The 13,468-nt window shown below is 38.1% G+C and overlaps 1 protein-coding gene across 4 annotated transcripts in view; it reads left to right on the forward strand.

Annotated features, from left to right (window-relative positions):
* AGTPBP1 (ATP/GTP binding protein 1) overlaps positions 1 to 13,468 on the forward strand; it is a 150,308-nt gene that overhangs the window by 70,513 nt on the left and 66,327 nt on the right. For 3 of the 4 annotated variants that reach the window (XM_005656805.3, XM_005656806.3, XM_021064641.1), the window contains exons 12-13: positions 5,788 to 5,885; positions 10,830 to 10,946. In XM_005656805.3, coding sequence (XP_005656862.1) covers positions 5,788 to 5,885; positions 10,830 to 10,946 — 215 coding nt within the window. The remainder of the gene's footprint in view (positions 1 to 5,787; positions 5,886 to 10,829; positions 10,947 to 13,468) is intronic. The other variant, XM_013989714.2, reaches the window with a different exon arrangement.

The following is a 13,468-nucleotide window of genomic DNA, read 5'->3' on the forward strand; positions in this document are numbered from 1 at the left end:
ACCACTGCGCCACGACGGGAACTCCAAGAGTTTAAATTCTTAATGTGGGGAAAAAGCACATTTTTGATGAGATCTGGCGTAATGAAAAAGAGGAAGTAATCTAGGCCATTAATAGAATTTCTTAACTACTTTCTTGTTGATCACTTTGGTGAAAAATAAAGTCTTATTAATATTTAAAAGCTGTTATTTGAAGTAAGTGATTTAAAAGAATTTTCAAGTAATTATATTTAATTTATTATCCTTGATAAAGATTTGTCTATGGTATTTATTGCTGATTACACTGTTAGGACTTCATTTCTAAAGTATTTGATTATTAAAGTACAAGTTTAGTCTACACAAAAATCAAAGTAGATTATTTAGAAACTTCCTTTAAAAGGTTTAAAAGTGTTAAGACTAAGTCTGGGACTTCATTAAGATAGTGAAGTGAAAATAGTCATCTAATTCCTTCTTCTTATTCCATTTTAAATTATCAACAGACTTTAAAAATAGGGGAAAATCTGTACTGAATGTGAAAACTAGATAGCAGGAACATTCTGGTGGAATAAACATGGGACATGCAAATAACATGATGAGATGAATAGATTAAGGAAGAGTGTCAGTTCTTCTTACCCTGCTATGAAATGTACTCCCTCCAGGGTGAGGGCTGCGAGGACCTAATTTGGAGGGACAGTCGAGGAGCTGTTGGCATTTCTCTCTCTCTCTCAGTGTAGGATTTTAACTGGTGGTCTAACTGGTAGAAAACTGGTGAGACTTCTCTATATGGCAGGTAGTAACCCTGGGAGGGAGAGAGGCTATACCCGAGAGTGTTCTATGTTCAGTGTCAAGAATAATCACATGGATAGAGAAAGCTGACTTGTAGTACAGTGAATATATCAAAACATGGAGGAAAATTGACAGCTAGTGTTTTTCTGAGGGCTCCTCTTCTGCCGCATTTCAGACTGATGGATCCCTGAACTAGAAAAGGAGACTTTCATTGACTAACAAGCAGTCATGATTGAGATTCAAGAGGAGGGAGTTCCCATGGTGGCTCAGTCGTAATGAACCTAATTAGCATCCATGAGGGTGCAGGTTTGATCCCTGGCCTCATTCAGTGGTTAAGGATCCTGCATTGCTGTGGCTGTGGTGTAGGCTGGCAGCTGCAGCTCCAATTTGACCCCTAGCCTGGGAACTTCCATATGCCCTGGGTGCAGCCCTAAAACAAAAAAAGACTGAATAAATAAATAAATAATGTATTTGGTCTCCAGAGCCCAATTTGCTACATTGTTATGAGATAGATTTTTTTTTTCTCACATATTCATCTGGAAGGATAGTAGGTGATCTTGGGGAGTAGGCCCCTGTCTACCAGGCGATCAAAGGAAAAACGTTCTTTGTGTTTTCTTCATCTCCTGTGGTGGTTTCCTCATGTGCATGCACATGTGGAAAATGATAATGAAAGAAAATGGAGAGGGCAGTTTTCTTTTTAAGGACTGTGGCCTGGAGTTTGTATTTACCACTTTTTCTCCATACTGTTGGCCTAAAATTAGTCATATGGCTGTAACTGCTGTGAGGGAGGCTGGAATCTATAACTTCTAGCTGAAACTTAGAGGTTCCGTTACTAAAATGAAGGAGAAGAGAACAGATATTTGGGGGCTGGGGAGGAATTTATAGTCTTTGCTATAATAAGTCACATTGGAAATGGAAGTAAAAAAAGAGTTTAAAGAAGATGACATGTGCAAGATGGAGGGTTACCCTGGCCAGAGAAGATCCCTACCATCAATGCTGATGTTGACCTCAGCTGATGGAGCTGTATGAAAACACTGCTACTGTACCTTCCCAGGAGGCAAAGATGCTGCATTATACCCAGCCAGGGTTCTCACAGTCACCCTCAGGTAAGACTTTCTTGACCCAAGCCAGTCCAAAAAAGCTGAAACAGTTGATTGCATTCTCACATGTTCTGCAGACATCAGTGCAAAACCATCAGACATCTGGAAAAGCAAGGAAACATGGTATTATCAAAGGAATAGTATAACTTTTCAGTAATTGAACTCGAAGAAAGAGAGATCTGTAAGTTATCTGAAAAAGAATTCAAGATAATTATTTTAAGAAAGCTCAGATAATTTGGGAGTTTTCTGGTGGCCTGGTGGTTAGAATTCAGTGCATTCACTCTTACAGCCTGGGTTCAATGCTTGGATTGGAAACTAAGATCCCACATCAAGCTGCTACATACCGTGGCCAAAAAGAGTTAAATGAAAAAAAGAAAGCTCTGAAAATTCAAGCCACGACAGGCAAATAAGTCAGTGAACTTAGGAAAACAATACATGAACAAAATGAGAAGTTCAGTGAAGAGAAAGAAATCATAAAATACAAACAAAATCCGGACCTAAATAATACAATGAGTGAAATGAAAATTGTGGTAGAAGACTTCATTATTAAGCTCAATCAAGCACAAGAAGGAATCTATGAACTTGAAGACAGATCTCATGGATTTCTTGTCAGTGGAAAAAAAAATTAGAATCAAAGAGTGAAGAAGGCCTGTGTGAATACTGGGACACCATTAAGTGAAACAATGTGTGTATAATGGGAGTACCAGAAGGCAAAGAGAGAGAAAAGGAAAGAAAACTGACAGTGGTTGAGGGATTTCTATTGTGGCTCAGCAGGTTAAGAACCTGACTCAGTGTTCATGAAGATGTGGGTTTGATCCCTGGCCACACTCAATGTGTTAAGGATCTTGTGTTGCCGTACGCTGTGGTGTAGGTCACAGATGTGGTTCGGATCTGGCATTGCTGTGGCTGTGGCATAGGCCAACAGCTGCAACTCCAATTTGACCCCTAGCCCCGGACTTCCATATACTGTAAGTGTGGCCATAAAAAGAAAAAAAAAAATGGTTGAAAGCTGACCAAATCTGGGAGTAAGATCTTACCTAGCTACATAAGATCAAAGATACCTAAATAGATTTGTCTCTAAGAGATCTTTGACCAAGACGCTTCATCAAGCTCTTAAAAAAAGATCAAAGGCAAAGGGAGGATTTTGAAAGCTGCCAGAGAAAAAAAGACTCATTACCTGTGAGGTAATCCTGATAAGCCTACTAGCAGATTTCTTAACAGAAACTTGGCAGGCCAGGAGAGAAGGATGATATATTCAAATTGCTCTAAGAAAAAAAAAATGTCAATCAAGAATACTTTACTCATCAAAATTGTCTTTCAGAAATAAGAGATAGGAGTTCCCGTCGTGGCGCAGTGGTTAACGAATCCGACTAGGAACCATGAGGTTTCGGGTTCGGTCCCTGCCCTTGCTCAGTGGGTTAACGATCCGGCGTTGCCGTGAGCTGTGGTGTAGGTTGCAGACGCGGCTCGGATCCCGCGTTGCTGTGGCTCTGTCATAGGCCAGTGGCTACAGCTCCGATTAGACCCCCAGCCTGGGAGCCTCCATATGCCGCGGGAGCGGCCCAAGAAATAGCAACAACAACAACAACAACAACAAAAGACAAAAAAAAAAAAAAAAAAAGAAATAAGAGATAAAGACATCTCCAGAAGACAAAAATTGAATGTCCACTCTCGCTGTTTCTATCCAGCATATTCCTGGGTATCCTAGCTGGAGCTAGGCCAGAAAAAGAAGGAAATGACATCCAAGTCAGAAAGGAAGAAGTGAAATGATCTCTCTAAAAAAAGAAGAAAGAAGTGAGATTATCTTTGTTTGCAAATGACATGATTTTATGTATAGGAAGCTGTAATATCTCCACCAAAAAGATGTTAGAACTAATAGATGAATTTAGTAAAACTACGGGAACAAAATCGGTATACAGTTTTTTTTTGTTTTTTTTTTTTTTTTTTGCTGTTTAGGGCCTCACCCGGGGCATATGGAAGTTCCCAGGCTAGGGTTCTTATTGGAGCTACAGCTGCCAGCCTATGCCAGAGCCACAGCAATGCCAGATCTGAACTGCATCTTGGACCTACACCACAGCTCACAGCAATGCCAGATCCTTAACCCACTGAGCGAGGCCAGGGATCGAACCTGCAACCTCATGGTTCCTCGTTGGGTTTGTTTGCACTGTGCCACAACAGGAATTCCATCAATTGTATTTCTACACACTAATAGTGAACTTTATGAAAGAAGAATTAAGAAAGCAATCCCATTTACTATTCTGTAGCATCAAATATCATCAAAAATAAAGTACTTATGAATAAGTTTACTGAGGAGGTGAAAGACCTGTATATACACTATCAATAAGACATTGATGAAAGAAATTGAAGATGACACACACATAAATAGAAAGATATTCTGTGTTCTTTTTTGTCTTTTTAGGGCTATACCCGTGGCAAATGGAGGTTCCCAGCCAGGGGTCGAATCAGAGCTGTGGCCAATGGCCACAGGCACAGCAATGCCAGATCCAAGCCACTTCTGAAACCTACTCTACAGCTCATGGCAATGCTGGATCCTTAACCCCCTGAGCAAGGCCAGGGATTGAACCTGCATCCTTAAGGACACTAGTCAGATTCATTACTGCTGAGTCACAACGGGAACTCCATTAGCCACAGTGGGAACTCCCCTGTGTTCTTGAGTTGGAAGAATTAGTATGAAAATGTTCATGCTACCCAAAGTGATCTACAGAATCAGTGTAATCCTTACCAAAATGCCAATGGCATTTTTCACAGAAATACAAACAACTATCCTAAAATTTCTGTGGAACTGCAGAAGATCCCTAATAGCCAACACGATCTTGAGAAAGTAGGACAATGCTGGAGACATCACACTTCCTGATTTCAAACTGTTATGAAGCTATGGTAATCAAAACAGTATGGTACTCAAAGCACACACTTATTGTAATTTCCTCTTCTGATTGATTCTCCATGTATATGCTCCCTTTGTCACACCTGTCAGAGTGATCTTTGAAAAATGTGAACCACTCTCCTCTTAAAAATCCCCAGTCCTTATCTTCCATCAGTTAAAATCTAAACCACTTACCTATCATACCCTTCATTTTCTTATTCTTATTTGCTTCTTTTAATTCTTTCTCAAGCCCAGAGGTTATTATTAACTTTATTTTCCAAAGATAATAACCCAGAGGTTATTATTAACTTTATTATTAATTTTATTTAAAAATAAATTCTTTATTTTTGCATCATCCTTTTTTCTTCTTAAAAGCTGTACTCACACACACTTACGTTAAAGCTGCTGTATTTTTCTCCACGATACTGCTTATTATGTTTTATGAAGTGATCACTAAAAACCTTGGCTCCAAGCTGTTTGCAATTAGTTATTCTATCCCATTTTCAATATATGTCTTCAATAGTGTATATCTTTTGTATTATAATTATTTGTTTGCTCTTTTCTCTCTTTAATTTCATGAGCCCTCTCAAGAGCAGGAACGATATTGACACATCTTTTAAAAAATTCCCAGTACACAGCTCAGCGCATAGCACACAGTCGTCATTGAAAGAATTAAATGGGAAGTGAATTGTAAAGAGGTGAAAGGCATTATTGAAATTTATCATAAGACTTTTCATTCAGGAAGTTGCAGTGTAAGTCATGACTACTGTTTTTGAACTTGAGAACATTAGTAAAAAGGCTCATAAATTTTTAGAGTGCTCTTCCAAATTTTGAGGTACTTTCCCTTCATCTTCAAGCTGTTGTTTTTTTTTTTTTAAACACCTGGGACAGCCTTAGAGACATTTTTTAAATTAGGATATTTCATTTACTTTTCCTTTGGCGATTGAAATACCAACGTTACATATTTAATGTTCTACCTTTGGATGTGCATGTTTTCGAATTCTTACCTCTGACCTACTTATAGCACGTTTTGTGTCACAGTGGATGACGTTGTAGATGAAAGTGATGACAACGATGATATTGATTTAGAAGCTGAAAATGAAACCGAAAATGAAGATGACCTAGATCAAAATTTTAAGGTTGGTATACATTTCTGTCATTAGTCAACTTTAAGATTGGGTAAATGGATAGAACTAATGGGAGATTAATTCGTCCACATCTTTTCATCAAGGATGACTGTGGACATTAAGTTATTGAAAGGAAAATAATGCTGCTTTAACTGCATTGATCTAGAAAGGGCCTTAAAGTTACCGTATTTTCTCTCTCTCTGACTAGAAAGATGTTCTCTAACCTTTCTGACTTAGATTTTAAAGTCTAGGGAAATCTTAATTTTGAAGGAAAGTGTTTGGAGACTCTTAAGTGGTAACCTGTTATGCTTTTTTAATTGGTGGAGTAGATTTAATTAGTATCTGTAGAAAAACATCTTAATTCCTTCATTTTTCAGCTGTTTAGTTTAGTGCCTTTTGGGGGTGGAAGGGATTCATTTGACTCTTATCTGCTTGGGCCTTTTTAGCTTGACACACAACTGGGGCACACTGAGTATTTGACTCTCTGGAGATAGAATCTAAGATACCAGAAGGAGATTTCCATTCCAACAGCAGATAGAGAACCAGTTTTATTATCACCAGTTGTGATCACCAGGGCAGCTTTGGCAAAACTGTCAAGGTCGCCAGTCTAGAAGGCTGGATGGGAGGCATCCTGGCCTCAGCAGAGAAGAAAAACAGTGCAGGTGGTGATGTTCCAGGCAAAAAAAAAAATCTGGGTGACTGTGTGGTGGTGGTTCTGGACTTGATACAGGTAAAAGAATTGGTGGGATCCAAGTTAGGAAAATTTATATTTTGTGTGTAAAGTATTAGATAACAGGAGGTATATTAAAATCAACTTGTTTGGATTTTTCAAGAAGTAAGTGTTTGGAGTGTGGTAAAATTTCCTAGATTAATTTTGAGTTTATAATATAAGGTATTGTATTTCAGTAGAAACCTTTCTTTTATGTATGTAATAGGCATGGACTCTATTAAAAACTGTGTGTTGAATAGAATTTATCCTTCATGACTCAGGGTCCTCATTAAAAATAGCTGTTGTGATCACTACGTGTATAAAGATGGAGATTGGTAGGGATGTAGAACTCAATAGGAATTTATAACAAAGATGCTCATTTTGCTGCTTGGAAATTGTCAGTGTGTGAATACATAAAACTTTTTCAAAAATCATTTGAGGATAAGTTACATATGTTATGTATCATGGTCCTTTACGCCTAGATGCATTAGGTACCACTAAGAGCAGTGATACTGTCATCTCTCAGTGTCCCAGGGGGAAATTGGTTCCAGGACGCACCTTGGGTACCAAAATCCATAGGCACTTAGGTTCCTTCTATAAAACAACCTAGTATTTGAATATAACCTATGCACATCCTCCCATATATTTTGTCTTCCCTAGATTATGTATAATACCTAACATTATGTAAATACTTGTAAATACAACATAAATGCTGTGCAAAAAGTTGTTGGCTTGCTGCAAATTCCAGTTTTGGTTTGGGGAACCTTTTCGGTTTTTTTGTTTGTTTGTTTTTTTGTTTTTTGAAATATTTTCAATCCATGGTTGGTTGAATCTGAGGATGTGGACCCTGCAGATACAGAGGACTGATTGTACTCTCTTCGGTAACAACAATGCAGTTATCATCTTAATACACTTAGAGTGAGATACTATCTAATCTGCCATCTACATTCCATTTTGTCACTTGATCTGATAATGCCCTCTTCAGTATAGGATATTTTTTTTCCACTTTCCAGTGTAGGAGCATCAGATATTGCATTTAATTAACTTGTCTCTTAAGTTCCCTTAATTTAGAACGTTTCCAGCCTTGTTTGTCATTTTTGACATCCACATCTATAAAAAGAACGGTTGTTGGTCGGATTATTCACTGGGGTATTTGAGATTGCTCATGTTTCCCCCATCTTACCTAAATACAGCAGTTAGAATAATAAGAAACAAAGAGTAGATTGAATTTATTGAACACTCAATCCCATGCAAGTCCATGTGATTTACATAGACAGGCCTACCTCGTTTCATGGCATTCGCTTTATTGCACTTTGCAGGTACTGCATTGTTGACACATTGAAGGTTTGTGGCAACTCTGTGTAGAGCAAGTACATTGATGCCATTTTTCCAACAGCATTTAGTCATTTCATGTCTCTGTCATATTTTGGTAATTCTCAATATTTCAAACTTTCATTATTAATATATTTGTTGTGATCTGTGACCTTTGATTTATTATTGTAATTGTTTAGCAATAAAGTAGTTTTTAATTAAGGCATTTATATTGTTCTTTTTAGACATAATTACTGAACACTTACTAGACCACAGTATAGCGTAAACATAACTTTTAGAGGCACTGGGAAACCAAAACAACCATTTGACTCGCTTTTTTGGCAACATTTGCTTTATTACTGTAGTCTGGAACTAAACTCAAGATATTTCTGAGATATGCCTGTAGTAAGCATTAAATCCTGATAGTACTCCTACAAGGTATGTAATATTATTACCTCTGCTTTACAGGTCTACTAATGAGAAAACAGAGGCCCAGCAAGTGTAGCTTATAAGAGGTGGGGCCAAGACTCAGAATCAAGTAGACGGGTGTGAATGTTTGCTTTCTTTACCACCATGCTATACTATCGTTTTTTCCTTCAAGGGCTCCAGAACTGTTGGCTTTTTGAGACTGCTGAGCTGTATTATCTTATTTTTCTTCCTTACCACTGTCTGCCTCTTACATTGGCTGTGACATCTGAATTTTCCTTTTTATCTAAATGTTACCACTTCTTCCTGCTTTATGTGAACCTACTACCTTGTAGTAGGTATGATATTTGTGTTCTAATGTGATAGCAGTTGTAGAGACTGTTTTCTCCTCGCCATAGTGATTCCATTCTCCTTGCCCCAGATTTTTCAGAGTTTGGAGTGTTTGTAGAAACCTGGAGGTTCCAGAAAGCTCATCTCCAGGTTGTCAGGACTTGTCCATATCATAAGCTTCCATGCATTCTTTTTCCCCTCCTCACCTTTGGGAGGACTTTAAGGAGTGGTGGAAGGTTTATTGCCTCTAAGTGTGTCAGTAGCTCTTTACCTTTGTTTTTCCCCAAACCAAAACAAAATTTCTTCCTATTGCCATCTCAAAATAGAATTTTCTTTTCCTCAGTATGCCTGTTTTATGGGTAGATTTTATTTTTTAAGTAGCCACTATATAAAGCTATATTTTCATAAAATTATATGGAATACTGAACTACTGCTATATTTAGAGAGAGGAATACTTTTGTAAATTTGTTGTGACTTTGGAAGCATTATCTACTTTAATGGATGCTAATAAAGTTACGTATTTTTGGTTCATCAGTGCAGTGAAATTATGTATTCATTAGTACTGATGATACAGTAATGAATATGATACTCCAAAATAATACCAGTCTTCATTATTTATGGCAATGGGGAAATATTTTTATTGGTTAAAGGAACAATAACTAAATTCCTGAATATGAAATATGAGAAATACATCGTATGTTTTTCCTATTTATTTATTTATTTATTTATTTATTTCGGGGGGTGTTGTCTTTTTGCCTTTTGTAGGGCTGCTCCTGCAGCATATGGAGGTTCCCAGGCTAGGGGTAAAATCGGAGCTGGAGCTGCCAGCCTACACCACAGTCACAGCAACTTGGGATCTGAGCCGCATCTTCGACCTGTACCACAGCTCACGGCAACGCCAGATCCTTAACCCACTGAGCAAGGCCAGGGATCAAACCTGTAACCTCATGGTTCCTAGTCAGATTCGTTAACCACTGCGCCACAATGGGATCTCCTTTCCTTTTTAAATTACTTGTTAATATGACCATATGTCCATATGAACAGATAAATGTATATAAAGTATCCTAAGGAGTGGAATATATAGAAAACAGAATAATTTAAGTCTGAAAAATAAGTACTGTACTGTGGTAGCAAGATAAATGTAAAATGAAAAATAAATACCCATTGAAAATTCATAGGTGGCCTTATTATCTCTCTTTAGCCGTCAATGAAGGAAGTGATGGATTTGTATTTGTGTAAGGCCATAGTTGTTGAGGGTGCTGGAGGCAGCTTGGACAGTAGGTTCCTGACACCTGTCTTTTCATCACAGTGTACATTAGCTCTTTGTACAGATGCAGATCATTTTGATCCTGGATAGATATCCTGTTTCCCTGAGGTCGTATTTCTTTAAATATATCCTCTTTTTTTCCCCAGACGGGCATGGAAATAATTTCTGACTCCTGTTCCACTCCTCAGTGTGTGTTTGTTTGTTTTCCCTGAAAAACAGAGTGAATAGTGACACTGAGGTTTCCTAAGGGAACTTTACTGACCATGGAATCTAAGAGCGTGTGTGACAACCATTAGTCTCTCTTGAGGGAGTGCATTTTATATGCAGACTAACAGTGTATGCTTCCATCACTGATCAGTTTTACATTCTGGCCACCACCCCCCCCCCTTTGGAAGCCACTTAACCTCTCCATACCTCTTCAATTAAATGGAGGTACTTGTACTATCGCCTTCATATATTCTCACACAGATGAAATAAGGTAATGCATGTGAAATCCCTAGCTTAACATGTCACATATGTTCATTGCTCCATAAAAGTTATTTTGATTCTCACCACCACCATAATATACTTAAGTCTTTCAATTTAGTTTTACTGCCCTTTAATATAAGCAAAATGATGGCAGAGAGATTGGGGGAGAGAATACCTTAGTTTTGATCTCAATGTTGGAATTTCTGTCTTGAGGAGCCCAAATACTGTGTTCTGCTGGAATAATCTTTGATACTCGCAAAACCCAGCAGAACCAAAAATAGCAATAACACAACAATCAAATTTTAATTTACAATAAAATTAATACAACCTTTATGCAGTGATTATTCTCGGTGTCCATGTAATTAATAATTCAGGAAACTTTAAATCTGAAATGTATTTTGTAATTTCATGTTTTACTTAATTGGTACCATTTTTATTATTTCAGAATGATGACATTGAAACAGATATTAACAAACTGAAACCCCAGCAAGAACCAGGACGAACCATTGAGGAACTTAAAATGTATGAACACCTTTTCCCTGAGCTTGTTGATGATTTTCAGGTATAAATATAGAAAATTTAGCATCTTAACTCATTTTTAAGAAAAAGTCTTTTTGTCTTAGACCTATAATCACTGTTTTCATTCTGCTTTTTATTTCTAAAAACACGAAAGTCATGTTGCTTTACTTAGTGACATTGGACAGTTGAACATTCTGAGCTGGAAATTGCTATTTGTAAAATGAGACTAGGCCATTTAATTTTTGGACCTTTAAATTTTTTTTTATAATTTTCATTTATCGATGTAATTGACATAGTTTTTTACTCTTTTTAAAAAATAATCTTTAAAATGGCATTTCAGAATCTTACGTTAAAGCCTTCTTTTTACCAGTTGTGTTCAGGTAAGGGGAGTTAGGACCTGAGAAAGTGCTTAATTAAAAATTTAGTCTATGGGAGTTCGCATCGTGGCTTCGTGGTAATGAACCTGACTAGTATCCATGAGGATGTGGGATCGATCCCTGGCCTTGCTCAGTGGGTTAAGGATCCGGTGTTGCCAAGAGCTGTTGTGTAAGTCAAAAATTCGTCTTGGATCCCCAGTTGCTGTGACTGTGGTGTAGACTGGCAGCTGTAGCTCTGATTCAACCCCTAGCCTGGCAGCTGTATCTGATTCAACCCCAGGCCTGGGTACTTCCATATGCCACAGATGCAGCCCTAAAAAGACCAATATATATATATATAGTCTCTGCACGTTGAATTTTTCCCCTGACAGTCACCGTATAATCATGGAATGTTGGGGAAAGAGGAGGACAACTGGAAGTCTTTAAATCTCAGTTGCTTCATAAAGAGAGTGACTTCTTATTAACATTTCTTACCCTCATTTATTTACTAGAACATAATTATTCAGCTTGGATTGCATAGCAAGTAAAGCTGATTGAATTGATGGCAAGTAGTAGGTCTCATTTCTTACTCTCACTTTGCTGCTCACTTGTGGTGGCATCCTTGAATAAGTCCCTGAAACTTCCCAGGATATTAAATTGTAAAATAAAGGGACTGAACCAAGTAATCTAAGATTTATTTAGCACTTGCTGCAAACCCCCACTCCCCCTCCCCAAATTCCACACACGTAATTCTTAGTTGCTTAAAGAAAAAGACTAAGGCAAAGCTATATGTGAGGAATAAAAATAGAGGAATACTTGCTAGCTAATGTTTACATTTCACAGTTCTAATTATTCAGGTGTCTCTTTGGGAGCTAGTGAGCTGTGGATGCAAGAGAAGAAGCAGCAAGTTGCTCCCTTTCCCCCTCCCCCAGTCTCTTGGTACCCCCCATAGATTTGGGGTATGTTGGAAGGTACATTGATTTCAGGGGTAGTAGAAAGAGGGCAGGAAGGAAGGAGAGGGTATTTGTCAAAAAGAAGGAGACAGGAAGAGGCTTTTGGGAATCACACAGGGTGATTTTCTTTCATGCAACCTGCAGGAACTGTTTGGCTGCTCTTGTGATATTTTTGGGCCCAGTTAAGAACCACGTAAAAATGAAGCTCCAGAGATAACAAATACTGCTCTTTCAGAGCAGAAAAAATATCGTGGAAGGGATTTGGGCAAGGAATTGATTTTGGTGTGAAGAAATTGCCTGTTGTCCTCTCCATTTATAGGTACATACAGAAATTACATAATATGAATACAAATGTAAGGGTTTTGACATGGGAATACAGAGAAGAGTAGTTTTTTACTAGGTATCAAGGCTAGGATTTTGAGGCTCCTTGTTTCACCAGCCAGTCCTTCTGTCTGATGGTGGTGATGAGTTCTTGTCTATCTCCTTCTTAGTTCAGTACCCAGAATAGGCCACCCTTGATGCTTTCCTGCTTGGTACCTTCGAACAACTGGCCGACCTGTCCTTTGGTTTGACTCCTCCTCCCTAGAGCTGGCTCCTACTGCCAGCCTGACTTGGCGTGGCTAGGGTCAGAGGGTAAAGGCAAGTGTGTCAGAGTTCTGAGACGTCTTCCGTGTGAGTCAACCTTTTTATTGTGTTTAAGCAGAAGAGGTTACTCCAAGTATTTCAGATAGTACAAATTTATTGATGCAGTCTCTGTTTTGCCATAAAGTTTACAGTAGCATAGTTAGCTCTATTCGTATAGCAGATGTTGTGGGAAAGAGCACATTGTCTTCTGCGTATGGAATCGGAAATTTATTTCTAAAGTAATTGTGTTGGCACGCTCTCATCTTTCAGTAAAAAAAGGAATCCACTGTTCAGATACTTTAGTCTCTAATTTTTGAAGTGTGTGTTGGAACTATATCTAGGCAGCGATATTTAAGTGATATACTTTTGAGAATTAAAAAGATTGGCTCTAAGTAATAAGTGTTTGAAAGAATTTTTTTCAGCTATCACCATATTACATGCTGGCAGATCATGAGCTATTAAAACAGAAATGAAATTACTTTTTTTTTTTTTTTTTTGTCTTTTTGCCATTTCTTGGGCCGTTCCCATGGCATATGGAGGTTCCCAGGCTAGGGGTCTAATTGGAGCTGTAGCTGCCGGCCTACACCAGAGCCACAGCAACGTGGGATCTGAGCTGTGTCTGTGACCTACAC

This window comes from Sus scrofa, chromosome 10 (assembly GCF_000003025.6).
Source record: "Sus scrofa isolate TJ Tabasco breed Duroc chromosome 10, Sscrofa11.1, whole genome shotgun sequence".
In the NCBI taxonomy this organism is placed as follows: Eukaryota; Metazoa; Chordata; class Mammalia; order Artiodactyla; family Suidae; genus Sus; species Sus scrofa.